Source organism: Mustela nivalis (genome assembly GCF_964662115.1).
Source record: "Mustela nivalis genome assembly, chromosome: 1".
Taxonomy (NCBI): Eukaryota; Metazoa; Chordata; class Mammalia; order Carnivora; family Mustelidae; genus Mustela; species Mustela nivalis.
This window is the reverse complement of record NC_139020.1, coordinates 159,601,703-159,623,820: the sequence shown is the minus strand read 5'-3', so window position 1 is coordinate 159,623,820 and position 22,118 is coordinate 159,601,703. Positions and strand designations below refer to the sequence as shown.

The following is a 22,118-nucleotide window of genomic DNA, read 5'->3' as shown; positions in this document are numbered from 1 at the left end:
AGGAAGGAAATTGCAAATTAATCTTTATTTCCATCTTGGAAGAAAACCTTAATTCTCCGCATTGAAATGATCCTCGTCATCCCAGGGAATCAATTATGGGCTTTAATTGCGGCCAGTCCTAGCCAATCAGAGCAGGGCCGCCCCACCCGCTCCTCCCTCTCCTCCCAGAGCTGGTCTCTGTGGCGGTTGCCCCTCCTCCAGGTGCTCGGAGCCTCTGGGACTCTATCTCTTTGTCTCTCTCTCTCTCCTCTGTCTCTCTCCATGTCTGCCTCCCTCGTTTCCTCTGTGTGTCTCTTGCTGTGTCTCGTCTCTGGGTCTCAGCTGTCCACCCCCCACCCCCAGCATGAGGCAGAGGCAAGAACCCCCAGGTCTGACAAGCCCTATGGGGGCTGGCTGGCTCCTGGGGGCGGGGGTTGGGGGGGCTCCTCCTGTGATCAGTCCCTGGCCCTGGAGCAGCAGCTTTGAGGGAGGAGCGTGAGGGTTGGGTGAGTTACCTGCCTGGCCCAGGTCCCTAGGTGCCCTCAGACTCACTCCCACACTCACTCAGAGTGACCATCCCTGGCCCCACAGGTCACAATATCCCAGGTCACTCTTTCAGGCCAGAGTCATGCTTGCTAGGGATTTGGGTGGGGGTCCCAAAATGGGGTGGGAGCAGCGGGACCTCAAAGATCTGGGTCCTGGGAAATGCCTGGGCCTTCAGGGCAGGGGAACCTGGGGGCGGGGTCCAGCAGGGAATGGGGGAAGCCCTAGAGGAATGTTGGGGCCTCACCCTTCAGACTCAGGACTGCCCGGAGAGCTGGTCTTCAAGAAAACAGGGTCACGAGGTGTGTGTGGCAAAGATTCTGTGTAACTTCCCTGACCGCCACTCTTCTGTGCCTCCCAAGGCCCTGTCCCTCGTTCATCTTTAATTCATGGCTGATACGCCACTCTGTCTCTTTGAGCAAAATGAAAACCTAAAAGGTAAGCGCCCTTTCCTGTGGCTTCTTAGGGACAACTACCGGTTGCGGGTTTGGAGGGCGTCCTGGCTCGCCTTTCCCCATGCACTTAAATATGTAGACCTGTGTTCGCAGGGTGCACGGTGTATTGCTTTACAGCTTTTCTTTTAATCAGGAAATAGTTAATTCCGCAGGTTTCCTTTTGCAACTTTTCACGTGTTTGGGGATTGAGCCATGCGTTTCTCGGAGCTCATTCCACCCTATGCCACCCACCGCTGTCTGAGGGCCACTCCACGCGGATGAGCAGGTGGTTTGTGGTCCCTGCGCTGCCTCCTTGCACACACGAACGCGTGTGTGGTTGCGCCCTCCGGGCCCTCGTGTGTTACATTCACTGGTCGCCGCGGCTTGCTCTCCGGAGCGGCGACGCAGATGTCCTCTCCTAGGAACATGGGTAAGCGTTCCTGTCCCCCCACCTCTTCACCCACACGTGCTATCATCAAACTTTTCTGTTTTTACCAGTTTGACCAAGGCAAAATGGCATTTTCTTATTGCTTCAATTTGTACCGGGTGAAGCCGATGGGCAGCCTGGGATGTCCTGGGGGAGGTCACTGGGGTCGCCTGGTCTTGGGCCCAGATACGGAGTGGGGAATGGCAACAGGCAAAGGGAGGGGGTGACAAAGACTATGAAGTGACCCTCGACTCATGTGGCCTGCGCATGTGGCCTTCCCCATTCTGGCAGCAACTATGAGGCTGGGATGATGAGAGCTTGTGTTTCAGGAAAGTTGGGGGAGAGGACGATGGTTGGAGCGGGCAGGGTAGGGAACCACGTCCGGCAGCTCTAAAGCCCTCCAGGCCTCATTCAGGCTGCGTGTGAGGGACACACGCATGCACAGCCTCACACACGTGCACTACACACCTGCACACAGATTCACCAAACACATTGTCAGGTTTTGCGGGCACACCTGCACTCCTGTGTGCTCCAGGATCCCCCAGCATGTACCAGAGGGCACCTGCCTGTGCCTCTGTACAGATGTGTGCACATGGCCTGGCCCAGGGACAGTCTCAGACCCACCTGAGCAGGCGAGCCAGGCGTGCAGGCTTCTTCAAGGGTGCCCCAGCCTTGCACACACTCATTGGTGCGGAGCTCCCCTACAAACCCTGGCCCATTCAGGACGCCCCTGGTGGTCAGACTAAGCCCCACTTGCAGCCCTAAGCCCCTCGTGCAGTGGATCCTTGCAGACCTCCCTGCATATGTACCCTCCCAGGTTGGCCCGCCCTCCTTCGTAGCTCAGCCTCTGGGCAACTATTAACAGACTTGCTCAGGGAGCTGTGGTCTCAGCCAGCGGCTTCGGAACTCCCTTAGCAGGTTTGCCTGGGGGGGAGAGGGGAGAGGGGAGAAGGAAGGGCTGAGGCCCAGTGGGGTGCCAGTTGCGGATGTGGGTGTCCATTTCTGTCTTCTGTCTTCTCCAACGTGAGGACCTTCCTCTGTGATCTGAGGGCTCCCGCCCCCTCAAGAAGGCCCAAGGACCCATTCTGAGTGCACTAAGCCCCTAGGCAAGGCCTGAATCAGCCAAGGGCGCCCCCCCCTCCGGAGGAGATGTCCCCCCTCCCCCCATGAGTTGCTGCGAAGGCTGGACTCATGCATTCTCCCGACAGATTCAGCCTACACTTATAGGGCACTTGCTGTGTGCCAGGCTCTGTTTGCTGGACATAGCAGTGAAGCAGAGACAGGCCCGTGCTTCCAGGAGCCTCATGCTCTTGTGCAGAAGCCCTACGACAACCAGGGGACCAATGTGAAATAGTGCTACAGTTAACTAAACCAGGGGCTGTGGATGAGAAGGATGGAGCGCTTCCCACTGGGTGGGGCAGTGGTCCCTTCTGAGATGACTCCTGAGTGGAGAGAAGGAGCCAGCAGGGCAAGGTCGGGCAGAAGGGGCGCTCCTGGCAGAAAGAACAGCAGGTCCTGAGGCAGGAGAGGCCTGTGTGGGTGACAGCGGCAGGGAAGGGGCCATGGGGAGTTAAGGAGGGAGAGGAGGGGACCAGGTGGGAGGGCCACCGCCCCACTTCCTGCAGGGTGGCAGTGCTGGGAAGGGGAGCGGCCCTGATGGGCAGTGGGTGGCCCCAGGGGGTCATGCTCTGGCTCCCTGGTTCTAGGGGAGCAACCCCTCAGGAGGAGCTCCCCACTTTCAGAGCCCTGCTACCCAGCAGGGTGATTCATGAGAATACTACTTTATGGGTCTCTGCCCACTCACTCCCTGTCCTGCTGGTGTTTCCTGGGACCATCCCCACATGACCCACCCCTGAAGGTCAAGGTTGCCGGAGGCATAGAGGCCAGCAAAAACACCAGTGACAGAAACAGCTCCATTTCTGGGGATGTGCTTCATGGCTGGGACCCACAGGGCTTTGACATGTACTAAGCTGTCCAATCCCCGGCGGCCACAAATGCATGAGGGTGGGCACCTGGCAGGTACACTAGGTGCTACACTAAGCACTGGGGATGGCAGTGAACAAATGCACAGAAACTTCTGTCCCTGGACCTCACATTCATTGGGGGACACTGACAACAAGTGAGGTCAATAAGCAAGACATTTGGTGTGTTAGAAGGTAGTAATCATTAGTGAGAACACTAAAGGAGGGATGGGGAGTCTAGGAGGTAAACTTTACAGAGGTACTCAGACAGGACTTCACTTAGCAGGGGGAGGGAGCAGGCTGACTGGTGTCAGAGGGAATGGCAGGTGCAAAGGCCCTGTGGTGGGAGGCCAGTGGAGCTGGAGCAGTGGGGGTAGGGAGGGTAGTGGGACAGGAGGTCCAGGAGGCCACAGGACAGGTGTGTAGGCTTTACCCTGAGGTAGGTGGGGGCCCTGGAAGGGTTTTCCACAGGAGAAAGGCTTATGACAGGTGTGAACAGCCGTCCTCCGGCTGTCCTCTGGCTGACGTGAAAGCAGACCACAGGAGCGAGGGCGGAGCAAGGGACCTGTGAGAGGTGCTGGCATCAGTCTGAACCACTGGCATAGGGTAAGGAGGGACCGAGTCTGGGTAGGTGCTGAGGCTAACTCTGTGGGACTTGCCAAGGAGGGTGTGAGATAGAAGGGACGCTATTGCTTTCAGATGGGAATATAGGCACGGGTAAGTAGCTCAAGGTCAAGGTTCCTAAGTGGTGAAAATCGGTATTTTTATATGAAATCTGCCATTTGAAAATGCTGGCAGTAAAAATGTTACAAATGTAAGGGCCATGTGGAACAGATAAGAGCCCACCCCCAGCCATCTCAGTGGTGTGCTCACTGAACAAGCTAGGTCTCAGGAAGCAAAGCAGGTGGGCAGCTGTGGGAATTCATCCAGGTCCAGGGTGCTGATTTGTGCTGCACCCTGCTGGGCTGCTGAGAAGGGCGGGCAGAGGAGGCTGGTAGAGCCTCCCAGGACGGGAGGTAATTGTGTTGGGGGGCAATGAGAAGGGATGCATCGAGGAAGTACAGTTGGGAGGAGGGAACTGCCAAAGGCCCCACAGCTGAGATGTGAGTACTGGCTATGGGAAAAGACTCCCAGGGGGCCAGGACTGGGATCCACAGGTACACATGGGGATACATGGGCTCCTGCATATCTGCAACTAATCCCAGGACCGACGGCATGTCCCAGACTGGCAAGAGTCATTGCAGACTGATCCTGTCCTTGTGCACCTTAATGAGTCATAAACAGCAACTCAACAGCAACAGGCTTCAGCGTTAAAGGGAATTTATGGCCTCACATAATGAGAGGATGGGCTTCAGACATAGCTGGATCCAGGTGCTCAGCTGATGCCTTCAGGAACCTGTTTCTCTTCATCTCTCTGTCAGTCTTCTTCAGTGGAGATGTCCCTCTTTTGTGGTATGAACTTCACTGCCTTCATAGTGACAGGATGATCATAGCAGCTTCAAGTTAATAACCAACTCAGCAACCCCAGCTGGAAGACAGGGCCTTGTTTCCGAGGGCTCCAGAAAAAGAACCCAGTGACGTGCCCAGTCCCTGCCACCCCCACATTTTAGAGGTGTGGAGGAAGCCTGCCTGGGATCCTAGAACCAGTGAGACCTGGGCTTCTGTGCCTGTGACCTGCTGAGGGACAGCCCCCTCCCTGACACCTGTGAAGTGGAAACAGCCATTGTGTACAGAGAACGAGGACAACAAGATGCAGGAATTGTCCTGGGAGGCCGTGGCACCATCTGGGCGGGATGTGGGCTCTGGACCCCCTCAGACCTGGTGTCAATTCCCATCTCCCACCGACTCCCAGGGGACCCTGTGCAAGTCCTTGGAACTACAGAACCCTTCCCTGCCAGAGCCAGAAGGGGAGCTGCGTGGGGGCTGCAGATCACTGGCAGCTGGCAGAGTTCACTCCTGTGGCTGGTGCTTGGCTCCCCACAGGGCCTGACTAAACTCCCACCTGAGTGCCCCTGAGCCAGGCCTCGGTCTCCAATGGCCCAACCACCTCCCCCTGCAGGCTGTTTCACCTTGGACTTGTCACTTGGCTTGTCTGGGCCTCAGTCACCCAGGGGAAATGAGGGTGAGGATTCACACCTTGTAGCGTGTTGCGGGAGAGAGAGAGAGTGCCACGCCCACCCCACTCTTTAACAGCCACAGCTTCCCAGAATCCTCTCTTCTTGGCTGGATCGTTTGAGGGGCAAACTGTGCCTGGAAGAATGAGCAGGAGAGGAGCATGGTGGGAAGGGTGCTCTGGGCAGGTGCACAGTGTGAGCAAACGTGCAGGGGTGGAAGAGGTTGTCTGGCTAGGGAGTCCCAAGAAGGTTGTTTGGAGCGTTCTGGGGCTGTGGTGGGCCTGGTGGGTGGGCAGGGAAGGTGGGGGCAGGGTGGGGCGACTGGCCTGGCAGAAGGTCCTGCAAGGAGACCTCAAGGCCTGGCCCGCCTTCTCCAGGTCAGGGTCCCCTGGCTACAATGCAAGCAGTCTTTGGTGAGGGCTGCTGGCTGGAAGGACGGTTGTGTGTGTGGGTGTCCCTGCCCAGAACCAGCAGCCTCAGTGTTTCCACCCGAGATGTGGGCATCCCCAGAACTGGGCCTCTTTCCACTACCTTCCGGCCACCGGGAGATGCTTGTCTGTTTCATCAGTGACATCCCGTGACTCTGACAACCGTCTCTCCTTATCAGCAGCCCACCCGGCTGTCCATGGGGTGATGGGTGCCCGCTAGCCAGCATGTCCACGCCCAAACCCCTGGAAACTGCATCAGGACCAGCCATGCAGTGGGACCTGGGCTGGGCATGTCACTGTGCCCAGGGCTGGGAGTTGGCAACAGCCATGTCCCCCACAGGGTTCCTGGTGCTGAGGGACTGAGGCAGAGGACCAAAGATGCCCCTGCCTCAGTGTCCCCTTTGTGAAGCAGTCCAGGTTTCCCCAGAGTAGTTCCTTGCCTTCTAGCCCATCCCTGAGCCAGGGGGTGGCGCTGCCAGGAGGGCCAGGCCACCAGCCTCTGAGCTCTGGCCTCCTGTGTCAGCACCGCCATCCTTTGAGCCTCTTCCTCCTACTCTGGCCATTGGCAACCATCCGTGAGGGGATCCCTGAGGCACTGAGTGAGTGAGCAGAGCTTGTTTGATGCCCCACAGGAGACAGACCTGAAACCACGCCCTGGTGGGTAGAAGGAGCACCAAGGGCAAAGGCCATCTCCCTCAGGGGAGATGGAGGAGGGGACCCTAGCTGGGTCTTGATGAGTTTGGACTCAGCCCAGTGGGGAGGCTCTGAAGCCAGGGTGCTGGGGAGACCCCAAGGGCCTGGGGGGGGTCAGCATGGGTGCATTTCCCTCCGCCCTGCTGAATACCGAGAACTAGAGAGATGCGGCTGATTGAGGGCTATCACCTGCCCCATCGTCCGGCCCCACATCTGATGAGGGACTGAATTGCTTCATCTCACAGCACGTTCATTGTGCAACAGTCCTGCCTCATGCCCACGCCCACCTGTCTCGCCCCCCAGGTTTCTGGTCCGCTTCCGGTTGCCCCCCACCCGCCTTTCCTTCTCTGTCTCCAGCTGCTCCTCTGCCTTCTTTCTGGGCTCCCCTGCCACTGCCTGAGCCTTTGATGCACCACCCCCACCAAGGGCTGTGGAGGGCAGACTCAGGGGTCCACACCAAGCTCATCAAGGGGACTGGCTCAAACCTAGCCCCACTGCTTGGTTGGCCTACAGTGGGCCCAGTGACCCCTCAGAGGCTGCCCAGGCGCCCTCGGTCCTCTCCCTCCGGGCTCCCTCCTGCAGCCAAACAGTGCCAAGGCCAGCAGAGAACTTGATCTCCTGATCATCCCCAACCTGCCTCCGCCTTCCCTCCCTTGGCCTCGTATGGCCCCCCTTCCTGGCCAGTGACTTCATGCGTCCTCCCCCTGGATGTAGGTCTCCCCCACATGGATCTGAGCTGGTCCCTTGTGATGCTGGTGGAGGAGGTGAGGGGGTGGTGGTCTTGGGTAGGGGTGAGGTTAGTAGTCCTACAATGACAGTCTAGGGGCAGCATAAGGAACTGGTATGGGAGGTCCTGCTTGGGTAGTGAACTGGGAGCACACAGGATGGGTCAGGTCTGGCTTCTGTGGCCTAGCCTAGACTCTGGCTCTGGAACCCTTGGGAAATCTGGGTTTCCGAGGCCTCCCCTTGCAGCACCGGGGGGTAGGCCTGGCTCCTGCACCCCACCTGGCTTGACCCCCACCTGCCTTTCTGTTTCTAAGCAAGGAGCCCTTTAGGGCTCTCTCAGCGTTGGAGGGAACTTGAGAGGTGGGGTGAGGCGAGGGGGGCCTCAGAGGCTGAAGGGTGAGATGGGGAGGAGGATGAGGTCACAGCTTGGGGGCAGGTACTGAGGTAGACAAGGCAGGGAGAAAGGATTCAAGGAGAGGGTGACCTGAACTCCCCCGGTGCCCTTTACAGGGACCCGTCCATCGAGCTGCGCTTCCCAGCCTGCCCCTCCTACCTGTGCCCACCTCAGCAGGCTGCCCATGGCTCAGGGCCCAGCCCTGGCCTCAGGGTGTGGCAAGTGAGAAAAGTAAACTGGGCTGGAGGGAGAGGGATGTGGACACCTGGGGAGACAGAGGCGGTGCTGGAGGGAGTGAAGGGAGACCAGTGGGGAGGCCGTCGGCCTTCACCAACCCAAATGGCCCGGCCACCTTCCTTAGCTTGGTGGGGCTCAGTGGGTCCAGGGAAGCAGACAGGGCCCAAGTGGGGAGGGAGTAGGGCTGTGCAGGTCAGGGGACCAGAGGCTTGGCCCCCATAGAACAGGGGGGCCGTTAGCCCTGTCTGGTTGGGATGGTGCTGGAAGCCTGGAGGCTCAGGGCCGAGTCTCTGGGATGTCCCTTGAGGGGCCAGGCAGGTGGCTGAACCCGGCCCCTTACCCACCCTCCCCAGGTCAGTCTGGGCTCCCAGCTGGCCTTTATCTAGAGGCCCAGCTGTGGCCACGGGAAGTGGCCGTTTCTCTCTGCTGTGCTGTCTCCCCACCAGCCCTAGTGATGGTGATAACATGGGAGGACGTGGGGAGGGGATTGAGCAATACCTTGTGGTGGGGCACACAGGGAGGCGCTGGGACGTCTGACCTCTGACCTGCTGGCCCAGGTAGGGGTGGGGCGCAGGGCAGCCTGTCCGGCCTGATGGCTGTGCCGCACACGGGAGTACGCTGAGGGCAGGGGTCATAGCCACACCTCGCGGGCTCCAGGTTGCCCCTGCCCCACCACATCCAGGGAGCACCAGGCTGTGATCCCAGGGCCCGGCACACAGAAGGTGCTTGATAAATGCGGAAGAACCACCTTCGGGCCTCTTTCCAAAACTATCCGTTTCCAGTTTCCATCCACCTACACTGAATCCCCAAAACTTTCCAAGCCCTCTTTCTCCTCCCAGGGCTCAGCCTCACCCTTCCCCTGCTCCTTGACCAACTGACCACCAAAACCAATCCTGGGAGCCCTCCTCCACCCCTGTGGTCTCTGTGCCTCTTGGGTGAGGGGGTCCTGACCTCCAGGCCTTGGACATTCAGAACTGGCATGGAGTTGGGGCCAGAGGGGTCTCCTGAAATTCCGATCTGATGCACTTGACCTGCTTACACCCTTCAAGATGACTGGAGCAGCCTTTGAGGCCTCCGGCCCCACCCAGCTGCCGTCCTTACTCCCTCTGCCCACACTGCTGGCTCTCAGCAAGGGAATGGGGCTGGGACAGACAGAGGAGCCAGGGGTGGGGGTCAGCTTCTCCCTGAGGGAACACAACGCACCCCCCACCGTCCTCTAGCTGCTGGCCGCTGCCTCCCTGCAATCAAGCGCTACTGCTGGCTGAGCTCCTCTAATTAATGGTACCACTCTGTTATCAGCTGAGCGCTAATTACTCTTTTTAATCAGGGCTGCCTGTGTGGAGGCTTCTGGAGGCTCGGCACGCGCTGGGGGGAGCCTGGGAGCCATGACCTCATCCCTCCTCATGCAGGCCTGATGCAGTGCTCTCCTTGAGGCCTTACGCCTTTTGTGCCCTCTGCTGGATGGCACCTCTCCTCCTGGCAAACTCCTACTCTCTCTTCAAGGCCTTGTCCCAGTGATCCCTCACCAGGAGGCCTCGTCTCACCTGCAAGGCTATGGAGGACAGACATGGCTAACCTAGGAGCAGAGAAGCTGTGAGCAGGACTGGCCTTGTTCTCCTGAAGGGGAGCTGGAAAGGCTAAAGCCCAGCTAAAGGCAGAGGAGGTGGGGAAGGCCCGAGGCCTGGATCAACCCTGAGGGTGAGTTGGCACTGAGAGGTCCTGGCTCAACCTGAGGGGGGCTCTGGGTCCCCAGAATGGGGGCCATGCTCCCCCTTCCCATCCCACCAGGTTCCGGGAACCAGGCCCTACCCACCTGCAGGCCCCTGGGGCCCAAGGGACAAACTGCCCCCCCACGTGTCACCACCCTGTGCACACTGTTCCCGATACCCTCTTCACCCCACTCTGACACAGACACACCAGAGAGCCACAGCCTGACAGACTGCCTTCCCTGAGCACACGAGGACATATGCACACACTCAAGACACTAAGACCCACACACCCGGCTGTTGACAGCCACAGACCCCCGGAACACAGACCCATGCCCAAACACACACGCACACATGCACAGGCAGAGCAGGAGGCCTGGGAGAACAGAAGCTGCCCCTTCTCCTGCCCTGGGCCCCCAGGGCTTCCCGTTTACGAGACTTTATCTATCAAAAATATATTAACCCAGAAGCCTGTTTCCATCAGAGTCTCGATTCCAGGGACATTTCCAGATAAGCCTTATCTCATTGCTAGTGCATTAGCCTTGCTGGTCTGGGGGCCTGCCAATCATGGCCACCCCTCCTGCCCCAGCCCATGGCAGGACGCCTACCCATGACTTCATTCTGTATGGGCAGGTTGGGGGAGGAGTGGGGGGGCACTGCCTCTTGCCTCCCCATCTCTCTGACCAAAGCAGGGCACCAGAAGGCGCCTTTTTCCAAGGATACACCCAAGGCCTTGAGGCAAGGGACGTGGGGATGTCTGGAATCCTCCAGAGCCTGGATTTGAGTCCCAGCTGTACCTGAAGCTATGGTCAGCTGAGCCCCAGTCCCCGCCACCCTCAACACCTACAACTAAGGTGATGTTTCCCAGACACCCCTATGGGTAGAAGCGCCGATTTAGCGAGTTTATGTGTTTGAGAAAGGCTGCAGGGGGCTTGCCCTCTCTTCTACAGCACCTAGAGCTGGCTGGGGAGCTAGGGGCGGGGGGACACGGCTGTGTGAATGCCCCTGGACACTGTTGGCCCCCACCCCTGTCCCCGCCCACCCATCCCGGCTGCACTTCTCCTTCAAAGGCTGTGTCCTGGCCCAACCCGGGCACTCAGGTTTCTTCTGATGCCAGGCCTGATAGAGGCCTCTCCCGGAGCAGGCTGCCGGCCCGCACTCTCTGGTTGGGGGGGGGGGGTGTCCGAAGCTTCTAGGAGTCACACTGGCCAGCTCCTCCTCTTCTCTGTGTCTCAGTGTCCTCCACCTGAGTCAGTCTCCTCCCTTGGGTGTTGAGGGTGCTGTCTGCGGGACATGTGGGAGGCAGGGAGAAAGGTGTGGGTGGGTGTGGGCACTGTGACAGAGGTCCTAGAAAAATGGCCAGTTCAGAGGGGAGCTGGGCCCTGGGGCTGCCTGCCCCACTATGAGGAATTCATAGGCCACTCTCCTCCCAGCAATGAGGCCTTGTGTGCTGGTCCTGCTGCCAGGGCTGTGGGTAATGCAGCAGGCAGCAGGGCACCGAGTACCTGAATGACCCCACGAAGCAGCTGCTTTTGTAGCCATTTTATACGTGGGGATGCTGAGGCACAGAGGTCAGGGAACTGGGCCAAGATCAAACAGGAGAGGAGCCAGAATGAACCAGGCAATGGCTCTGAGCACCCCCATTTACCACCCCCTCACTGTGGATCTGCCCCCAGAATTAGTTCCTGTTTGGTATTCCCTCTATGCCTGCTGGACGGGGGAGCAATCCCTCCAGCCAGCCTCTGACCTGATGCCCTGGCCCGATACCTCGTGGCTCCCCAGCACTCCACGGGGGCCCTTCCTGGCAGAGTCCTCTCCGGACTTGGCGGTCCAGAGAACCCCCGTGTCCCTTAAGGTCCAGGAGACCCCCCCGGGGCCACCCAGCCCGGCCTAGGGCCTGACACCCTGTGAACTCCTCAGCCCACTCCCACTGGGCTTTGAGTTCTGGTTCCTCCAGCTCTTCTCTGTGTGGGAACCTGCTTAACTCCCTTGACATTGCCCCTCAGGAACAGGCAGGGGTGGCCCTTCCAGGTGAAATCACAGAGACCAGCAGAGCAGGCAGACACCCTGGAGCATTTATTTGTAGCCGGCAAGTGCCAGGCCATCTAGGGCAGGGTGTGGATTAGCCCTCCCATGGCTGCCTGTGGGGCGACCTGGGAAACGCTGGCTCCCAGCAGCTTGGAGGGCACCAGGGCAGACTCTCTGAGCCTCGGCCCTGAAGCTGCTGCTGCCTCATTCCCCAGGCTTCTCACCGGGGCGTAGCTCCAGGCCCAGGGCCCGCATCTGCAGGGTCATGGGGAGGGATACACAAAAGGAGGGTGAGGCACATCTGGTCTGACGCTTGGCACTGCAGCCCAGGCCGGGGGCCTGGGCAAGGTCACGGGAGCACTCAGGGAGACTGGACCATGCGCTTGTGGGTGTCGAAGACGTAGCGCTTGAAAGACAGGCTGACGGCTACATGCTGCGCAGGCTCGGGCCGCTCGACCCCCTCCTCTGGCTTGGCTGCTTCTCCTCGGCCGGCTCGGCCCCGCTTCTTGAGGGTGGGCGTCAGCATCTTCTTGGACTCAGGGCTGAGGCCACCTGCAAGGCACAGAAAGAGAGCCCGTTACTCTGCCACTCCCAGCCTGCTGCTCTCTGACCTAGATGGGCACCGGCTCATGCTGGCCCATCTTCAAATCTCCTTCCCCCAACTCAGTGATACCCTCACTCTCTCCTAGGCCAAGCCAGGACCCCGGTGCCACTCTGGGCTCACTCCCTTCTGCCTCCTTGCCCAGCCAATGGACCCCCAAGTCCTAGGGTCTACTCTGCCACCTAAATCCCACATTCCAGCCCCTCTCCCACCATGCTGGTCCATGTCAGGGGCCTGTCCAGCTTGGAGCTCAGCAGGGCTCCCCACCTCCGTCTCCCAGTCCCCTGCCCACCCACCCACTCTGCACTCAGGCTCTACGCGGATCAGCCTTACACTTACTGGCTACGTCCTTCTGCTCTAAATGGTCCTACTGTTTCCCAGGACACTCACACTAAACATGTACACTGAAACTTGGCTTTTGGTGTTCTCCAACTGTCCCTGGAAATCCACTCTCTGCTCCTCTGTGTGCCTGGGAGGCCGACCTCTGCAGACAGCATATGGGCTCCTGTGCCCTCTGGCTGCTGGTTAGGTTCAGCCAGTGGGAGCCCCAACAGATCAGAGGGTGGGAGCAGAGAGCAGCTGGGGTGTTGATTCCTGTTCCCTAAAGCCGGCACTCCTGCTGGGGAGCCTTCTCCCTAGGCTTTCGCATAAGCTGTCCCTCCACACATGGGTGGGAGCAGCCCCCACTGGTTTCCATCACATTTTACAGGCTCCTTTAAACCAGCGCCCTCTCGTCACTCCCTCCACTACGTACAGTATACAGACTTTATGTTCATTCTCTTCAGCCAAATGATGGAGTGGAAATCAGATCCCTGCTAATACCCTAAAGCCAGCCCCTGCTTTTCTAGCCGCTTCACCCATTGCTTTGGTGCATTCGCTGCTACCTCAAGGAACATGTGACCATTCCTGGGCTCCCTGCAGTCATGCTTACAAGCCTCTGCACAGGCTCTTCCCTCTGCCTGGAATGCGGTTCCCCACCTTGGCAATGGAAGAAGGCTCGCTCATCTCTGCGCACCTGGCTGCACTCCTTGAACACTAGGCTTTCTCTGGGGCTTGTCTTTTTGAGGAAACTGCTCAGTAGCTGCATGGCCCAGCGTCTTTGTGGGCTGCTGGCCAGGGTGACAGTCGGCTGCTTTGAGCACCGGCGGAGAGGCTCTGGCTCCAAGGCTGTGGCCGAGGCCTCAGACCAGCTCTGTAAAAGCAGAGTGCTCCAGAGCTGGCTGCTCACAACCCTGCTGAGGGAAGCCGGTGGGAGCAGGTTGGCAGGGCTGTGGCAGGGGTGAGCGGAGGGAGCGCCGTGAGACTGGCATGGGGCAAGGATGCCCAGGGGGCGGCGGCTCCGGGAGCGACTACTGGGAGAGCTGGGTACACAGCCTTCATTCCTGGCAAGGGGCAAGTGAGGTGGAGCCCAGCCCACACTGTGCTTGCCAAGAGGGGTCCTGGCAGGTCTGCGTCCCTCCACTTCCTTCTAATATGCACAGAGGGGCTGTTTTGGCCAGTGGACCCAGGGGCTAAGTCCAAAAATGGTGGGAAGCGGGGGCTGGGCAGCAGGCAGAGGGCTCCCTTCCCTGCGTGCCCTGCTGCACCCGATCTGTGTCTGTCGGCACCTGAAGGGCCTCGTCCTTCAGCTCAGTGTTGGGCGGGTGTTTGTGGTCTCCCCAGAAAGCCAGAAGTGGTGTTCTGGTGTCAGGCTTCAGTGCCTTTGCTTATCCTGTCCCCACCAGGTGGGGAGCTCTGGGTGGCTGGGGTGTGTGGATTATTCCGTTTAGGCCAAGCACTCATGCCTGTTTGCTGAAGCAACCCCTTCTTCGTACAGAGGCAAAAACAGAGCCCCCAGAAGGGCACGGACTGCCTCCAGGTCCCACAGTGAGGAAGAGCGAGGGTTTGAACTCTGGGCTTGCATCTGCTGGTCAGTGCGGGTCACTGCTTCCCAGCCCATCACTCAGTGCGGGTCCACCTTTGGCAGGGAAATACCCGCTGTGAGGGCACCATGGAGATTTAGAAAGGTGACCAGGAGACTGCCTTGAGGGACACTGGAGAGTCAGCCAGGGGTAGCTCTACCTCCTGGAAGGGGACTTGGTCTCCCTTCTACAGGCAGAGATGAGACTGCTGGTCTCTCAAAGCCTGTACCCCCAGGAAGGCCGGGACTCATGGCTGATGTGGATGGAGCTCTGGGATGCTGGGGGCCTGTGAGACCTGGACCAAGTGGAGCCGTCCTCTGGCTGGGCAGCACGGTGTCCAATCGCAGGCTCCACACCCAGCAGGATAGCGCACCTCTGGAACGGGGCGTGGGAATGGCCCCGGGCCAGGCCCCCAAGCTAGTGCCAGGCCTGCAGGTATCTGCCTCCCCAGATTGGAGTCCCAGCCTTCCTTCTGCAAACAGAGAAGGTGGCTGGCACCAGATCCTGACAAATGGCACGGGCAGCCTGTCTCCCTCTGGTGCCAGGAGGTCTGATGGCTGAAGAGGTGCGGGGCTCCCCGGCGTCTGCGCGGGGCTGGGGAGACAGGCGTGGCCCAATCGGCGGTCCATCTCGCCCGTGCTGGCTCTCGTTACACACCGGGCATACCTTACATGGCCCAAAGCAGGCAGACCCAGAAAATCTCTCTGGCACTGGCGAAGATGTGGCCATCAAACTGCTCTTCTGAGATGGCCAGGCTCATTTGCCTCTGCTCCATTTTGGGGTGGCCTGGACACAACTGTGGGTTTGGAGCAAATGTCCCCAGGAGCCACTTTGTTTTCTGCTGGCCTTTCTCCGCCTTAGCCAGACAGCCAATGGAGGGAAGCGAAGGGCAGGTTGGGATATGGGGGGTCAGAGCTGCTGCCCTCACCGAGCTTCCCCCAACCTGGGCCTGCATCTTTCCCGGGGAAACATTCACACAGTGACAAGTCACACAGGAGACAAGGGTGGTGAGCACACAGACCAGAGCCTGGCCCCCACGGAGTTTAAAAAAGTCTCAGAAGGGGCAGAGAGGAAACAAGCCAGCAAGACAGACTGCCGCCAAGGTGGTAAAGGAAGCAAAAGTGCCTTGTCACTGGGAGGGGAGGGTGGCCAGGTCGTATGGGCCCAGGGCTGACTTTCCTCAAAAAGAGCTCTGAACAGGGTACGGGAGGTGGAGGGAGCGTTGGGGGGATGGGGGACTGCGGTGGGTGCAGGTGACAGGGACTGGCTGCATGGAGATCCTGGGCAAAGGTCTGCAGGCAGAGGGAGTCTGAGTCCCCAGTCCTGGCAGGGTAATAAGCATGGTGCCTGAGGACAGATGAGGACGTGTGGCTGCAGGCCGGTGGGGCTGCGGGGGGACCCCAGCTTACCATGTCCATGTAATGCACCCTGTGTGCCAGACACCTCGGGCACCCAAGCCAGGGAGGGTCCCAGAGACCTTGTTGGGGGGCTCAGAGTGGGGAGGAAGGTGGCCAAATGCCAACTGTCTACCTGCCTGGCATCCCTCAGGGCTCCTGCAACTTCTCGTAGGCTCAGGGACACAGGGGCAAGCAGGACCATCCTGCTCTCACAGAGCTACCATCCTCTTTTAGGGCCCTCCCTTTGAAGCACCCCCTGGTAGGCCACTTAGGTTTGGGAGCTATGTGTGGTCCCTCCTAGAATGGCCCCCAACGTGGGGACAATGTTTGGAGCTCCAGGCTTCTAACTCCTGCACGCCTCTGCTCCGACGTGACCTGGCCCGTATGTGTCTCTGAACCGTTCATTCCCTTCACCCCAACACACCAGCTGCACTCCTACCGCGGGGCCTTGGCAATTCACAGGTTCCTCTGCTCAAAGATCGGCCCCAGCAGTTCCACTGGCTCCCAGGCCCACCTCATTCTAATCGCTGTGCAAATGTCACCTCCCAGAGTGGCCTTCCTGACCACCTCACTCCAGCTGCCCTGACCCCTTCCACCCAGCTCTGTTTTTCCAATAGCTAAGATCACCTCCCAACATACCGCTGCGAGGTCCTCATTCTGATGTCGGTTGTCTGCCCCGCCCCAACATGAGTTCTACCACCGCAGGGATTTTGTCTCTCTGTGCATAGCTGGAAGCCCAACATCGAGAAGGATCCTTGGCTCAGAGGAGGGCCTCAAAGAATACTACCGAGGAACAAGCAGTGGCTATGAAGCTCTCACAGTGGTCTCCTCGTGGACCCAGCAACCCATTCCAGGCATTCAGTCCTAACGAGGACCTGAGATTTGTGCACATAGATGTCCCCACGCACGCAGGCACTTAGCCCTCACAGCACAGTGTGGAAGACACTGAGGTCCAGGCCAGTAACTGGCCCCCAGTCACACAGGTCTGGAGAGGCAGAGCTGGGCTCCGTGAGGCGACCTGGTGCTGAGGTCTGGGTGCACCATGGAGGCCTATGAAGTTCCAGGGGCGCTGAGACCCGCAGCAGGGCAGTCAGGATAGGACTGGCATGTTTGCTGGGGCAAAATAGCTAGGAGATGAACTGACCCCTGAGAAGAGTTTAAAGTCACAAAGACAAACGTACGAATTAATTGGGGGAGAAAACCCCATAGGAATACAAACTTGGATGATTTCTACTCTAACTCTCCTGCACCCAGGCCCAAGCCCTGAGGAAGCACAATGCTGCCCTGCGCAGTCTGGCTGCTGGATGCGTGGTTACATGGGGAGGCTGTGGTGAGGGTCACACGGCTCCAGGAGGGTGGGCAGGGGAGCGAGGGGAGGGGGCGTCCCCCTCAGCCAGGTCTGCCTGCATGTCCTGGTTAAGGCTCTCAGAGCTGCTGCTGTTGGCCAGGAAGCTCACTGCCATCTCTAGGCCAGCGGGATCATCTCTGCAGCAATCTGGCCCTGCGTGCTGAAGGGCAGGCTGAGCACAACCTGGGGCCATGCTCATGGCTCCTCCACAGCCGCCAGAAGCCCTTGGTTTCTGACGCTGGTGAGCGGGGGAGGGGAGAGGACACCAGCTTAGAGCATCACCTTCCACAACCTACTGAGGGTCCACCCCCCGCTCCCCATCCTTGCTGCCCTGTCTGGTGCAGGAGGCCTCTGGGGCACTCCCCAGGGGGCCCTTCTCTCTCATCCTGCCCCCCCGCCGTGGAGGAGTTGCTCAAAGGCTCATGCAGAGCTCTGGACTGGGTTCCATCAAAAGGATAAAGTCTGTCTTCTTACTCAACATCCAAGACCTTGGGTCATCCAGTGTGTGTGCCCCCTTCTGCTCCTCACGCCCTTCTGACTCCCACTCCCACTCTGCCAGGAGGAATCAAGCAGGGTCTCCAGTTACCTCCCTTTGTGTGAAACGCTCTTCCCTGCCCTTCCTGTCTGGCTAATGGCTGCTCTGCCACTATCTCTGTGGGAAGGCTTTCCTCACCTGCTTGGGTTGAGCAAGATCCCTCTTGGAACCCTACTTGGCATGTTTTTTGCATCCCTCTCCCTGGTGGCCTGTAAGGGGGATTGGGAGGAGATGGCCCCTGCAGTGCGGGGCACAGGGCCTGGCAGACAGGCTCTGGGAGGGTTCGATGGATGAAGGCAAAGCGGAAGTGCTGACCCAGGGGTACAAGGCAGCAGAAGTAAAAACGCTCCCGCAGAGCCCATGCCTCCGGGACTAGGAAATACCTGTCTGTGAGCTGGTGGCCCAAGGCTCAGACCATGGGCCCCTGCCCGCTGCGACCCGGAGCCTGGCTCCATACCTGGCGGGGTGCGCACGGAGTGAAATGAGCTATGTGTGTGAAGTTCACACCGCGCCTTACTTCAGAGGGCCTCAGCACACATCTCTGGCTCCTTCTCTCCAAACTTCAGGATTCTTGGAGCTGGGCTGCTCTGCTCCATTCCCCAACAAGCCCGGGGCCAGGATGCAGTGAGGGTGGGCCGGCATGACCCCCGGGGTGACGCTGCTGGTCGTGGCTTTCCTTGGGGACACTCTCCCAGGGCCAGGCTGGCCTTTCTCACCAAGCGCCAGCTCCACACAAAGGCACAGTGGGCTGGAGGCTGCTGGGTCTTGGCTTGGGCCAGGGGTAATCAGGGAAGAATGCGGGAAGCACAACTGTTTCCCAAGGCTTGGCCGCGGGTGCCGCCCCGACATGGCCATCAAAGGCCGGCAAATTGCCTCCAATTGCTGGCGTCGCTTTCATGTCGGGGGCCAGACTGGAAGAGGGGCCTCCACGCTGGTGGGCGGCTTGCACCCCCCAGTGGGAACGGAGCCCTTACAAGCAGCTTGGGGTCATGGGCCCCCTTGGTGGCCCCATGGGGCTGTAGACAAGTCCAGCCACTCCAGCTTCCCCTCCTGGAACAAGCAGCTTTGGAAAGAGCCGAGACGACAGGGTGGAAAGAGAGCGGGGGCAAGGGGCGGGGGACCCTTTCAGGGGTCAGTATCCTGGTGATGACGGATGGCCTGGGGAGCTCATTGGGACATGCCTGGCAGCTGGGCTGGGCCAACATTGGGGGTGGCTGGGATGGCTGGCTGTGGAGGGCCTCGAATCCAGCCAGTCCCGGAGTCCAGACTGGGTGCTCGGCCTGTGAGTAGGAGGGACGGGCTGCCTGAAGGAGGGAACCCGTCAGCGAGGCTGAGCTTCCTCAAACAGCACGGCTGTTCCACCACCCAGTGGGCTGCAGGGTCAAACTTCACCCGAAGAAACAGAGGTCTCTGCCTGCCCGCCCTGTTGACGAAGCTGCCCCGGAGAGGTCACAGGTGGTCACGGGAGGTATGGGCAGCACGGCGCTTCAGAGGTCTCATTGGGCAGGATGCACGGCTGAGGGGGAGGCTGGGCAGTAGGCCCCTTTGTGTCTGCCTCACACAGGGCTGTTGTGGCCGCACTTGCCCCCAGCCCCACAGCAGTTGGTGGTGTGCTGAGATTTTAACCCAGATCCCTTCATAAGCCAGTGGCCTAGAGTGGCACGGGCCCTGAACCATGCCAAGGGAGAGAGGCCCAAGAAGGACAGGGAACCTGGTTTTTGGCACAAGGCCCAGAGGCGAGCTGGCACTCAGAGGGCCTACAGAGGGGAGAATGGCCGGGAGGGCAGCCCTTGGGGACACCGGTCAGCGGGCTCCCTTTGCGCAGGCCCCTGATCTCATCTGTGAGAGGTGCTAGTGACACCTTTGTGCCTAGTGGCTAACGGAATCTTCCCACCTCTCTTCGCCAGCCCTGGTTTTCCCGCATTTATCCAGGGGAGCGCAAGCCTTGAACGCACTGGTTGGGGCTGGGAAAGCTGCCTGGTTTTCTCTCCTTTCTCTTCCTGCTATGGATCCTGTATGTAAACAAAGATGCAATTTGCTTTAAAAAGATAAGGTGATTAAGTTTTTATCAGACATGTATTCCGCTGTCCCAGCAACAAAGGGAATTAGGGGAAGGCGGGCGACAGAACAGGCCCTTTATTAGAATCGCGCTCTTTCCAAGGCTCTCGAGCGCACACTCGACGGGTTCCTTGCAGCCCCTTTGATTGGGTGGAGGCGAGGCAACGGGCGCCCGCACCCCCATTTTGATGTCTTAATGTTGCTTAATTCCTCCTTTAATTTATATTAAGCTTCTTAGCAGCAATGATGAATTCTTCAAAAACAAAAAAGGACCCTTTGCACAAATCTTTCCCACACCATGTAAATTGAAATTATAATGCAGTCAAGCCTTTGGAGATTGGGGGTGCATGGCGAGGGAAACCCAGAGCATTATGGGGAAGGAAGGATTTTGTTTTAAGGCAAAAACAAAACCAGTCTGAGAAAGGAAATGAGTTGGTCTTGAGGATCAGAGGCTCCATGATTAGACGGGCAGTCCAGGTAGAGGAAAGTCTGCAGGGGGAGAGTGAGGGGGCGGCTGGGGGCATTCTAAACTACTCAACACCATGTGATGTTGGCTCCCACTTGTTCCTCCTAGGGGCAGCCCAGCACCGGCATGATTCCCGCTCACTTGGGGTATGGTCTCATCCCCCTGAAGTGACTGTGGGTGTGGTCACCGAGGCTTGTCGTGCCGCCGCCTGGGATGGACTCTATATCCCACCGAGGGCATTCCTCGTGTGCAGCCCAGAAACTCAGGCAGGCCTCAAACCCTTGCTTGAGCCTGCACAGGGCTGGCTGGCGTGGCACTCCACGAGAGCCCCTTCCCTCAGGGATCCCCCAGGCCCTGCAGGAGCAGAATGCTGCCAGTGGGGCCTCGGATGCTGGCCTCCTGGCATGAGTTGCCATGCTGCTCTCCTGCCAGTGCCACCTTCTGATCTGCTCGTGGGTCTCCTGCTGAAGAGATCTTTCTGGAACAAAACCTGATCATCGGGGTGCCTGGGTGGCTCAGTGGCTTAAGCCTCTCAGTGGGTTAACCCACTCCTTTGGCTCAGGTCATAATCTCAGGGTCCTGGGATCGAGCCCCACATCGGGCTCTCTGCTCAGCAGGGAGCCTGCTTCCCCTCCTCTCTCTGTCTGCCTCTCTGCCTACTTGTGATCTCTCTCTGCCAAATAAATAAATAAAATCTTTAATAATAAAAAAAGAAAACCTGATCATCCCTCCCAGCTCAAAATCTTCAGCCATTCCTCAGGCAAGGGTCCAAATTCCTCTAGCCTAGCTCCTCCCAAACTACCTCCTGCAGACACAGTGTGTCCTCACCTCCATCACTCACCCCTACACAGGGCTCCCCATTTACCCTGCCCTGGCTCTTCCCGGTGCTCTCTCATCTTGGGGTGAGCTGCAACACTTGTCTGCCTGGCAAACCTTACTCCTTTGGTTTCTTGGCCAAAGGTTTAGCATCTTGGCTTGGCCTCCTGTGATGTGTTCCAGATCTCTCTCCTCCAAGAAGACCACAGCCTTCCACACGGCTTCAAGTCCAGACCCTCTGTCCTCAGGAGACAGGTGCAGCCTACAGCAGTGGCTGGCAGTTCCAGGAAGGGGTGCTACTGGGGAACCGAGCCCGCCTGCACTCTGCCTCATCTATCAGTGGGCTGGGCCCTGACAGCTGGCTCTCTCCCAAGGGTGACCCCCCCTCCCGCCCACTGAGGGTCAGAGTTCACCATCTTGTCCGTCTGGCTCCTAATCACCCACCCACTGCTGGGCAGCCGAGTCAGACCCTGTCAATCTGCGGGAGTCTTGGGGAGTGGGAGGTTGGCCAACTGCCAGCTGGGCTGCTCACAGAGGCAAGAATGCGCTGGCCCTTTCCTTCCGAATGTGTCACATCTGCCTAGATCTAGAGGCCCGCGCCTCAGCACCCAGGGGACCTGGACCCTAGTCCTAAGCCCTACGCTCACGCTCCCCATCAGCATAGGGTGTATAACCACGCGGGAGGGGACCTGACTGTTCAAAGGGAATGCGCCAAGTGCTCCATGCCAGACATGGGTGTGCCAGACATGGGGGTCAGGGGCAGGGTGTGGTGCTGGTGACTGCAGCCTGGAGAGGTTGCTGAGCTGCCTCTGAGTGGCAGTTTACGGAAGGAGATCCTGGACAGTAGTGTCCACAGGGACTCCTTCTGGCTGGCCCTCTAGGCTGTCTGACAAAGCTTCTTGGTTGGGGAAGCAGGAGTGAGGCAGGCTTCACAGGTCAGTGGCTGGGCAGGAGACGGGCTAGGTCCTCTGCCTCCACCTCTATCACCACTGTCACAGGACACTAGTGTCCTCCTCAACTCACCACCCAGCCAGATGGGTTCAGATGGCATCTCACTCAAGCTTCCAGACATTCTGTAAGTCATTTTCTAGGCAGGGGAGCTAACTGTCCAAGGACGTCGCATTCAAGCCTGTGGCTTTACAAAGCTTTACAAAGCTGTCCACCTGCTGCTGGCCTAAGAGTCTAGCCATGGGCCAGGCCGCCCCAGGGCCCTGCTGTTCCTCACTGGCAACAAACAGGGACAGCCATGCCATGGATGGGGGTGGGACACAGGGAGCTGAGGGTGGGGAGGAGATGGCAAAAGGCAAGGGCACTGGCATGACTGGG

The 22,118-nt window shown here is 59.1% G+C and overlaps 1 protein-coding gene and 1 long non-coding RNA gene across 6 annotated transcripts in view; one reads left to right on the top strand and one right to left on the bottom strand.

Annotated features, from left to right (window-relative positions):
- The first annotated feature begins 210 nt into the window (after positions 1–210).
- Positions 211–20,665, top strand: LOC309872662. 3 transcript variants are annotated; one of them, XR_014316040.1, is made up of 5 exons: positions 211–368; positions 885–960; positions 7,816–7,921; positions 9,440–9,634; positions 20,085–20,665. It is a non-coding gene; the product is annotated as an uncharacterized lncRNA (long non-coding RNA). The 3 variants fall into 3 exon arrangements; XR_014316041.1 differs by lacking the exon at positions 211–368 and adding an exon at positions 405–485; XR_014316042.1 differs by lacking the exon at positions 211–368 and having other exon boundaries at positions 668–960.
- The window catches only part of EEFSEC (eukaryotic elongation factor, selenocysteine-tRNA specific), a 246,450-nt gene continuing 236,031 nt past the window's right edge, over positions 11,700–22,118 (bottom strand). For all 3 annotated transcript variants that reach the window (XM_082746939.1, XM_082746941.1, XM_082746940.1), the window contains one exon: positions 11,700–12,222. In XM_082746939.1, the coding sequence (XP_082603065.1) occupies positions 12,032–12,222 (191 nt within the window). In that variant the 3' untranslated portion in view covers positions 11,700–12,031. The remainder of the gene's footprint in view (positions 12,223–22,118) is intronic.